At 41.8% G+C, this 11,482-nt stretch overlaps 1 protein-coding gene across 1 annotated transcript in view; it reads left to right on the top strand.

Annotated features, from left to right (window-relative positions):
* The first annotated feature begins 11,066 nt into the window (after positions 1 to 11,066).
* PIAS1 (protein inhibitor of activated STAT 1) overlaps positions 11,067 to 11,482 on the top strand; it is a 34,405-nt gene continuing 33,989 nt past the window's right edge. Inside the window, exon 1 of the mRNA XM_072402584.1 lies at positions 11,067 to 11,122. Coding sequence (XP_072258685.1) covers positions 11,099 to 11,122 — 24 coding nt within the window. The 5' untranslated portion in view covers positions 11,067 to 11,098. The remainder of the gene's footprint in view (positions 11,123 to 11,482) is intronic.

Here is an 11,482-nt window from a genome sequence, read left to right as displayed (position 1 = left end):
CTTTGGCCTTTCTTTGATAGCATACCTCTCGTTTTTAATAATAAAATGGTAAAATGAACCTTAGGAGAATTATATAAGTAAATAAAAGGTTGTTCTGTTACCAGACTATTACTGAGGGGTAATAAAACACATCTCTTAAATATTTGTTTTTTATTTCTTTTTATGTTAATATTATTAACTATAGTAACATCTATGGTGTTACAGGTCAAGTTTGACCCATATATATTTACTTCAACAAAAGGCAAAAAAAGTTTTTTTTCTTTCAAAAATAGAAAAGCAGAATAAGTAATGATACAAAATGTGTCGCAAAAAGTGAATCTTTTAGTGTGTTCTTTGCATAAATATTTTTTGCAGTGGAAGCTCAATGTGTTTGTCTTCCTGTCCTTATTGCTGGGGCAGACCTGACACCTCTTTCTTTTAGAATCAGGTGGATTCAATGGAGTTGTGGCTGTGCTTGTTGATGCTGAGGTAGGGGTGTCTGAGGATGCTGGCACTGATGCTCTTTGTGTTGTTGATGGCATGGACGGAGTGCTTGGCGGGCTCTGCAGCTGGCTAAAGTGACTGGGTCTCTGCTCAATGTGCGCCTTGACAAGGGAATTTCCTAGCTCCTCAAGAAACGTCTCTCGTCCAGATGAGAGATGATAGAAGCGTGTACAAGGTGTTTGGTGGTCTCAGGGGACAGGTAGGGGCGGATTTTGGAGATGTTGCACAGATGAAAGTGACAGGACCTGGAAATGTTCTGAATATGGGGGGTAAATGAGAGGGCAGAGTCAAAGGTGATGCCAAGACAACGTGCCTGAGGGAATGGACAAATAACAGTGTTGTTAACAGTTAGGAATGTGTCGGGGAGATTTGTAATGTGAGGGTGGGGAATATGATGTGTTCTGTTTTATCCAGGTTGAGTTTCAGGAATCGGTCAGACATCCATGATGAGATGGCCGGGAGGGAGACAGGTCAGGGGAGGACAGAAAGATTTAAGTGTCATCAGCATACAGATGGTACTGTAAGCCAAAGGAGGATATGAGACTACCGAGAGAGGAGGTGTACAGAGAAAAGAGAACAGGTCCAAGGACTGACCCTTGGGGAACACCAACAGGGAGGACAGTGGGTGAGGAGAAATTACCATTGAAAGAAACTTGAAAGGAGCAGTGAGACAAATAGGAAGCAAACTAAGAGAGAGCAGTGTCACTGATACCAATAGAGCGCATGAATTGTATCAGAAGGGGGTGATCAACAGTGCCAAAAGCAGAAGTAAGATTCAGAAGAAGGAGGAGGGAAAGGTTGTCTCGAGAGTAAGGGCTGTTTTAGTGGAATGGGCAGCTCGAAAGCCAGACCGGAGAGGGTCAAGGAGAGAGTTGCTGCTCAGGTAATTGGCGAGTCTTTTGTAGACAAGGCATTCAAGAAGTTTGGAAACATATGGGATAAGGGAGCTAGAAGGTATGGAGGGGTCTAACGAGAGTTTCTTAAGGACAGGGAGGATAATGACATGTTTGAAATTGCAGGGGTAGATACCAGTAGAATTGGAGTGGTTGAATAGTTCGGTTAGTCCGAGGGCCAGGGTGGAGTAATGGGCATGGAGTATAGATCAGAGGGAATTGGGTCAAGCGGACAGGTAGTAGATGGAGGTGATGAGAGAAGAGAGGGGACTTCATCCACAGTATCAGGGCTGAGGGAGGCCAGTGATGATTTACAGGTGAAAGGGTTGGTTATGGTTGGAATGGGCCGGAGAGCAGAGACATCAAGTCTGATTTTGTGAGTTTAATTTCTAAAGCAGGTGGCAATGTCCAGAAGGTAGTTGTGTGTGTGTGTGTGGGGGGGGGGGGGGTTGTTGAGAAGGGGCTGCGTGGGTTGGAAGCTTGAGAGGAAATGACAGCGGAGAAATAATTTTGCTTGGCGACAGTGAGTTCAGCAATAAAGTATTGTAGTCTGGCTTTGTAGTCCATGAAATCAGCGCTGAGGCTGCACGAACAATCTCTTGTAGATGTTTGGTGTGATGGGTAGCGGAAGGTAGCAGGGGCAACTTTATCCAAAGCTTTATCCAAAGCGAGAGAGTGTGGTTGAACTGAGTGGCAGCTTTATCCGGAGATGTGATTGGGGGGAGGGTTAGGGGTGTATAGCAGTTTGAGAAGCGATCAGCCCTGAGCGTCTCCGGGATCACCGGACAATTAGGTGAATTATGGATAGGCGATAGTGAGAGTGGGATTTTTTTTGCCCCTTGGAGGCCATACCGCAGCAACACATACTCACATTTTGCTGCCACACCGCTCTGGAGATGAGAAGGATATCCAGAGGTCGTGGCCCATGTGACTCCCTCCCCTCCAGTTGCCTTATGATTTTATGGAGGTGAGAGGTTCAGATTCCCTTTACCATAGGAGAATCCTAGGGGTTCCAAGTTCTCGCCTTTGCAGGTGATTTGCTCCTGACAGGGAGGATTTATGGTCAGTTTGGAAACTGTACTTTGAATTCTGATTGCTAGATCTTCAGGCCTTTTTATTCTTTTTTGCCTTTTTATTCTTTATTAACCGTTTTGTTTTGTTTGCACTTCATTTCATTTTGTGGTTGATTGCCTGTCTGTGGCCACTTTCAGTCTGCCGCACTGCAGTGACATAAACACGTCTGCTATTTAAGACTAATTCAACTTTATAACTTGAGAAATGTTCTGCTGCTAGCCAATTTTGTAGCACCACACAGGGCTAAGGCATTCAAGCATGTTGTTTATAGGATTTGTGTAAATATAATGTTGCCATGTAAAGCCCCTGTACAGGATGCTTTATATTGGCTTTTGTACCCCGTAGACTGTAAGTTGCCACTAAGTTTGAGTGGCCCCCTAATCTTTCAGGTAATTGATACAAATCTATTTTGATAATAGCTAATATTCTAAATCAGGGGTGTCAAACTCAAACACACAGAGGGCCAAAATTAAAAAAGTAGACAAAGACATGAACATTTCAAAACATGTCTTGATGTCACTTACTCTAGTCACAACAAACCTTGTGATCCCAAGAGTCATTTTGATGACATATTCAGCAGCTTGTCTGCCATGTACATCAGAAGGTACTGAACTCTGACAGATATTACCACTTTTGGATTCGAATGTTTCAGCAGGGATGGAAGCAGCTTCAGCAGTGGTGGCCTACTCATCTGTATGTGTCACATCTACTATGTGTCTGTGAATTCTGGTTGATACTCTACTTCTTCTTCCATCCCAGAACCCTGTTCATTCGTATTGCTATGCTGGTCTGCCTTCTCTGTCTCATTTTCATTCAAGATATAATCCATAATTATACTTTTTGTAAATCTTCTATGCATTTTTGCAATCTGCTAATAGGAGATGTGTGCTTTGCAAGTAACAAGACTAAAGCTGCATACACGTGCAATTATTGTCATTGGAAAGGATCTTTCACGATGCTTTCCCACAACTAAGTACTGCTTGATGCATGAACATGTACATACAGCACTGTTCTGCTCTATGGAGAGGGAAGGGGGAGAACGACGGAGCGGCACCCTGCTGCGTGCTATCCCCCTTCACTTGCATTAGGATTGTTCGCCATACATCGCTCGTGGATCCGCCAGGACGGTTGGTCAGACGATAGACAATGGCACTGTACACACGCCCAATTCTCGCCTGATATCGACCCTGAGACGATAGCTTAACTGAACGTGGCTTAACTGAATATTTCCTTCTATGTCTGGAATGCCTGTTTATTTTGTCTGTTTAGCTACAGCTAAGAAGAATGAGAGCTACGCCCCGAATAGAGGAGGGAGAGGAGAGGGCTGGCTGTTAGTGTGATGTTCTGTGACTAAGAGCTGACAGTCGGATTTTAGTGTGTGTATGATTTCAGTTTTGGCACTAATTATTGTTATATAATCTTATATTATAACTGGGTCCAAACTGACCATAAACAACACAAAGGTCAAAATTTTCACCACAGCATTTTATAATTTAGTGAAATTGATTATTTTTGTTTAATTTCGTTTACATAGAGGATCCTGACAAAGTGAAAAAACCTTGATGCAATAAACAAATTTATGTAGTACTTATATTCATTTAAAAAATAAAAACAGGTCGTAAATGGCCCTAAAAATATAGGAAGGATATATATTACATTACATAATAATAAAAAAGACACAACAAAGAAAAAAAAATACTTAAACACAACAAAGAGGAAATACATATGGTGGAAATCAGCTTGATTTTTCCACCTGGATGGATCATCCTCTTTTTTAAAGATTGAACAGTTAACTTCATGTAATCATTTCTGAAATTCTTAAATGCAATTTAGAATTATTGTGAACTCCCAGAGGCCTAAAGCAGAATTACAGTAACACAAAAAATGTTTTGATCAGGCAGGTTCATTATTGCAGAAAGGACAGATGATGGCCCTTTTCTAAAAAAAGAAAACACACACTTAGCTGACTAATTATTATCTCCTTTTCAGAAAATGCTGAGCTAAGCATGTGCAGCTGAGCATAATATTTTGGGATGTGCTGTGAATCCTGGCCACCCCAGGACATGTGCAGGAGTTCTGTTACCCTGTGGTGGCCAATTGAGATGGCTGATGATCTGAACTAGGAAGAGGAGAAGAAAGAAGATGGTAGCACCCGTGATAGAATGGGAACAAGTCAGTATGTTTAAAAAAAATTAAATTGGGACTGTCTGCTCACATTTTTAAGGGTAAGGTTTGGTTCTGCTTTAACTAGGAAAACAAGGCATGCAGGCAATCTACATCCTAATCTACGTATGTACTGCTTTTCTTTTTCCTCAATGCACTAATGACATTTTAAAATATATTATGTCAATTTTTTTAATACATACCTTAAAAATACGATGAAGAACACCAATTTTTGTAACAGGATTTTCTAGGCCAATATCAACAACATATATTATAAAAATAACATTTTTAATTATTATTTACATTACAAGGCTCATTTCCAGTACATAAAACCACAAAAAAACATTATTAACCACAATATTCTCTCCTTTCAGAGTGTCCCTGTGAGGGATACATTCTGGGTAAATTCTCTACGCGTTTCGCGGAAATATCCGCTTCCTCAGGAGAGAGGAGAGAGAATCTGATGCTTGTGTTCTTAGCAACACTCTGTTAGGATCAGTAGTGGGGAACAGATTGGTAGTCATGGCAGTGAAGCTGTTATATGTTTTGTTCTGGTATTCATTTTAAATCACATCTAGTTGTTATTACAATTTTGAACTCCGTAAGTTTTAATGTTATTTCTATTAGTTAATTTTGAATGGAACTTGAAGCAAACAATGATACCGTACTGAAATCTCACAGCTGAGCCACACGTTTACACACCAGCTCCCCTGCATGCTGACGTGCAGCATGACTGCAGGTTTTATGTACTTGAAATGAGCCTTGTAATGTAAATATTAATAAAAAATGTTGTTATTTTTATAATATATGTTGTTGATATTGGCCTAAAAAATCCCGGTACAAAAATTGGTGTTCTTCACCATTTATTCTTTTTTTCTGGGTTTAATAAGGGATGTGGCCTACGTGATATATATTATATGTATAGGTGGAAATCTTCTTCTTCTTTGTTTAATACATACTTTGTTTTAGAAGTAGTGATGCAATTGATGTGACTTTGTGCTTCTTTATTCAATGCAGGCAGATCATGGCTGTGGCAGGGTGTTACAGGGTGCTGTACATTTCTTCCTGAAATATCACAACACCCTTCCTCAGTACATCTCTTGTGAGTCCCCAGTCCTGATGCACGTAGTATGCTGGCTCTTGGGAAGAGTTAGGCACATATCAAAATGCCTTGCTGGGTAAATGTCCTCCCTGAAAAGTGACAGGCCATATTTGCATGTAGTCCCCTCTAGGTAATGCCAACATTTACCATTGAGCCTCCAGGATTGAAAGAACTGAAAGCAAATGAACGAAAGGGCAGTACAGGAGAGGAGGAGTTTGACTTTGATGTCAAGACTCAGCAAACACTAGACTTTAAGAACATCCTGGACCAATTGGATAGCATTCTCCTATTCTGAGTTATCAAGCAATTTTCATCACGTTTGTGGATCACCCTGCTGAAGAAAGCAACTCTGCTCCAATTTTAAGAAACATAAATCCACATTTTGGCTTTGCCACTTGCAAGTTTTGCCTCTGTACACGCCAATCTTAGAAGTTTGATTGATTGTTGGACTGGCCATTAGATTTCCAATTATATGCCATGCACCTGGTTCTGTACCTCTGTGTCTTAGAGACAGAATAGTGGCATCCACTGATGTACTTTACAGTATTGTAATGAATTGTGTAAAACTGTATAAAGCTGAAAATATAAATGTACTATAGGTAAGTGTGGGTAAGTGGTGGAGTTCACCTCTATGGATCTCAAAAGTGGTGGAACCGTATTCAAAATCAGTGTGCATACTTGGATTTTAAGTTTTTATTGGATTTCTACTTTAAAGTGGAGTTTAGCCAATCTGGTTTATTTGGGTATAAGATATAACTTCCTTTGTCTCTGAAGGATAAACACAATCTCAGCTTTCCTTCATCACAAAGTAGGGGGGAAACCATTTCCATCGAGGAAACAGACACCAATAAAAAAACTTTTCAGATTTCCTACTCCTCCCTATCTTTTTCCTGATTCCCCATACAGATGTCAGATTTCTGTCAAGTTCAGTGACAGGAGGGATTCCTTGATCCCGAAGCAGGTCTGAACCTGCCCTTGGTGTGTAGACTGCTCCTTTAATTGAAAAATCCTTTAATTTTTTATCACTGTTTTAAAAGGGACACTCCCTGCTTTGTTTTGAACTGCAGTTTGCTAACTTTTTTTAGCTTTATTTTTTAATATAATCTAATAGAAGGAGACATTTAATGAACAAGTGTTTTTTCTCTTCTATGAATCAATCTTCATAATAGGTTATAATTATTCAGCCACCTACTGTGAGTCACAGTTCAGCCATGTCACACCTATGGGATCTCCCAATAACAAATGTCCTCATTCACAGCTAAATTATCTTTTCCAGCATAACCATAATATCAGTATATATGTTAATTCTAGCAATATAAAGGTTATAGGTTCTGTATACTCGTATATAGCATTGTGTGATGGAACAAAATCATATGTATAGTTTCCAATCACAGAGCTGATTAGATTGATAACTATAATCTGTTAACAATTTGTTTGGGAATCTCTAAAACTGGAAGGGCTGGTAATATACAAACGAGAAGATTTCATACATTAGAAAAGTAGAATTATTTGTTCTCTTTGCTTAAAATGGGGCCTGATTTATTAAAGCTCTTCAAGACTGGAGAAGATAGACTATCAAAGGTGAACCTAAGTGAATCAGCAAACCTGAAATGGATCTGGTCCAGGAATGAAAATATATGTAAAATAAGAACAGATGGTGTCCAGCTTGGAAAAAAAAATGAATGGATGAATGCTCTGCATGATTAAAAATAAAAAAAGGGGCTATAGCTGCTAAGCTCACCCTATTCCTGGTGCTGTCCACTCCATAATCACTTGTGTACGGTCCAGTAAAGCTTGTATTTTAGATTCATTTACCCCGGGGGTCCTCTGAGGCCAAGGTGTTAAGAAGAATAGTGCACAAAGGGCACTGCTGTTTGCAGCATTAGGAATTTGCACATCTAAAGAATGTGAAGAAGGATAAACAGGTTTCACTGGAAAGTTTGCTCACCAATTTTTTTTATTGGCTGCAAGGGCAAGTATGACCATTAGACATGCAAAAAAACCTGTGGTTCTGACATTTGCTGAAACATTCCCTGGTGGATAATCAATCACTCCCATTGAAAAACTTGGACCTGGGAGATTCTCCACCAGGGAATTTCTCCAGAAATGTCAAATTCCCTGATTTATAAATAAATCCCATGGAGAAGAATTATCTGAATTGTTATTCTGCATGGCATAAATATTACGGAATCCTGTTGCAAGGTGTTTCTCTAGGTCAGATATGGCCTAGCCAGTAGTCTGTTCCAGCCTAACGCCCCTCTGGTTGATAAGCCTAATCGCGACCGGCAGGGGTCGGCAACCCGCAGGTCCAGAGCCACCTTGTTATGCCACCCTTCCCTATTTACGGCGTCCAATGTTAACACTACCACCGCCGGGGTTAGGTGACGTTCCCTCTCCTCTGTATGCATTGCGGAGGGGAGGGATTTCCTTTCAGGGCCATTCCTGGTGGGGGCGGAGCCATCAGCGCGGGACTGGATAGAGAGCGCCCTAGTGTGCCTTCATGACCTCCTGAAATGGCCTAGTAGCCAAAAAAGTTTGCTGACCCCTGCTCTAGTCAGATAGATGATTTGGAGCAGACACATGAAGATATGGTTTTTTGTATGAAAGTGGCATCCTAATTTTAAATTTGTATACATGAAAGCACAACTTGTAGACTATACACAGGTCCCACTTAGTAGACATGTCTGTATCTGATCCTTTGTTGTCCTCATTCTAATTTTAGAAGCAATGTACAGATGACTAATGTGAAGTAGCTGCTAGAATCACTGAATTTGCTGGAGTAGATCTTGGAAACCCTTGGCATTTAAAGCTACAGTATATACAGATATGTAATAATTGTCACCGGACACAATCACATACTATTGTTTCCAGCAACAATTTCTGCACATAGACAGTAAACCAAGTAGTGATGAACAAACAGCTCTATTCTGTGAAGAGGGGAGAGGATACGCTGAACTGTCGAACATTGAACATTATTGTATTCCCTTGTGCAACCCTAATGAGCACTGTAGAAATGTGTTAAGTAGAGACAACTGATAATGCCACAGGGCTACTCCAGGGGTAGTTACAAGTTTGCGTCATATTCCAGGTTGGAAATCATGAAAGGAGATTATTATAGTGAGGGAGAATTAAAAAAGAGAAGAGTGAAGAAATGAAACCTATTCTGTGCATAGACAGAGGGTTTAACTCATGAGTATCCCCTGGTACTGTAATAATTTAATGTTTTTATCTGTGCCAGGGTAGGGGGTACAGTGTGGCAAAAGTCAGATATGGGTTCTTTTAAGTGGAAATGGCTTCATAGTTCTGGCGAAACCCAGTCAGTGTGTGACTGCATCAGCACAGTCTATTTTTTTAATGATAGACATTCTTCTCTTTAGTCTATGTCAATGTTGCCTTTGTGCACTGCAGCCACAATTAAAATCAATAGCACTGCAACATGGCAACATATGTAGGGAAATGCAAATTTTCATTCAACCCTAAGGTGCCCATGTATAAAGAGCGTATGTATGCTGCATAAATACCATTTGCTCCTTGCTTTAAGATTTTCACTCAGATTCCATTCATTCTACTAAATGGGGAAATATTTTTGAAGGAAGAGGAAGACACAAGTCCATCAAGTTCAACCACTACAGAAATGTGGCAGAGTTTTCCTTCTATCCATTCTAAGTGAATTCTACAGAGCTATGCATAGCAGGACATTGTATTTCTGCAATGCCCCCCCCTAAATAAAATGTAACTAATTGAGGGTAAATCACATATAGGCTGTAAAAAGTCCTCAGCTCCTTTTTTTTTTAATTAAATGCAGAGATTTTCGTATTGATTCATGTTATAGATTCGCAACCCAAATGTAAAGAAAATGAATATTGTTTTAATAGCTTTATGCAATGTCACAACATTTATTTCTAATGAGAGCTGTGTGACTTTATTGCCAAGATCTTGTACTGATGATGGGAGAGCTGTGTAAAGTGCGCTCCATCACATCCCAGAGATTCTCAAGGGGTTAAGGGCTGGACTTGGCTGGTGGCCAATCCATGTGAAAATTATATCTCGTTTGTTGCATTGTCATCTTGGAATATGCCGGTACTATTGCAAAAGAAAGAAAAACATTGATGAAAAATCCTGGTCATTCAGTAAATTCAGGCAGTCAGCTGACCTCTGCTCAATGCAGATAAGTGATTTGGAGCAGACACATGAAGATATGGGTTTTGGGTACATAGCATTGCTAAACTTGGAGCTAATGAACTGAAGCAGCTGCAGAACATAATACTGCTCCCAGTGGCACCCCAGATCATAACACTGCCCCCCATAGGTCCCCCAGATCATAACACTGCCCGCACAGGCACCCCAGATCATAACACTGCCCCCACAAGCACCCCAGATCATAACACTGCCCCCACAGGCACCCCAGATCATAACACTGCCCCCACAGGCACCCCAGATCATAACACTGCCCCCACAGGCACCCCAGATCATAACACTGCCCCCACCGGTATCCCAGATCATATCACTGCCCCCCACAGGGACCCCAGACCATAACACTGCCCCTACAGGGACCCCAGACCATAACACTGCCCCCACAGGCACCTCAGATAATATCACTGCTGCCACAGGTATCCTAGATCAGTGGTCGCAAACCTTTTTGGTACCGTGGAAAACTAAAATTTTGGACTCCGGACAGTGCATGGGCAGGGAGTTGGCTGTCACTCAAAAGGGAAGAAACTTCCCCCATAGTGAAGTCATGATGCCAGAACCTGCCCACATCATAGGTCTGAGCCTGCACACAACCCTCTCACTTCCCTGAGCCTGGGATCTGTACTGGGGGATGTGGCCCACGGCCACATATGGGGGGCTACAGTGTGAAAGATAGAAGATAATGGAAAAAAACCCAGAAAGGGTTGAAAAGTAAAGAGACGGCAATACTAAATAAAGATGTCAGAAAATAATAAAAAAACAAAGAATTTGTCTCTGCCTTATTAAACATTATAAAAATGGTGAGAAATGCCTCCAATGAGTTTTAAAGCCATATATGCTAATGTTGACAATATATGCTAATGATTGTAAACTCTCATTTTTGGTCTCTTTAAATGGACTTTTGTACCTGTACAGGATTGTTTTATTACCCAGATGCAGACAGAGCAATGCCCTGCCACCTCACCCATATAATAATATCAAGGTATATCATATATATATATATATATATATATAAATAATTCCCAGTGCCAGGCATCCCAACCAGCCTGCACCCACCACTACAAACACGTGACCAAGAGTCGCGTGCCAACTCCAGTCTTGGCGCCCATATTCGAATCCTGCGTGATGACGTCATTGGCGCGTCGGAGCCACGTCGCGGCGGGTTCATTACGCCTGCGCGCAGAGCGGCAAGATGGCGGACAGTGCGGAACTGAAGGTAAAGCGCAGCTGGAATTGCGGGGCCGGAATCCCGCCCTGTGTTCGGTGCGGGGAGTCTGGGGTTCCGGTCGGGGTGGGCGGATGGGTCGGTGAGCCGGGGGAAGGTGGAGTCCGGAGGCAAGAAGAGCTCGGCTCGCTGGGTGAGGAATAAATAGAATGGCCGCTGTTATTGTTGCTCTTCACCAGGGGAAGGAGGGGGCAAGGGGTGAGCGGAGGGCCGGACAGGCTGAGTGACCCAGAGAGAGCAGAGTGGGCTGAGCTGTGCGGGAGGAAGCCGGGTGTCAGTGATGAGAGGATGGAGGAAGAGAGCGGCGCTGGTACTCAGCTCTGTGTTTACATCCGTGCAGGGGGTGGGGAG

Source organism: Pyxicephalus adspersus, chromosome 2 (genome assembly GCF_032062135.1).
Source record: "Pyxicephalus adspersus chromosome 2, UCB_Pads_2.0, whole genome shotgun sequence".
NCBI lineage: Eukaryota > Metazoa > Chordata > Amphibia > Anura > Pyxicephalidae > Pyxicephalus > Pyxicephalus adspersus.
The sequence above is the reverse complement of the archived record's forward strand: the minus strand, read 5'-3'. Positions and strand labels throughout refer to the sequence as shown.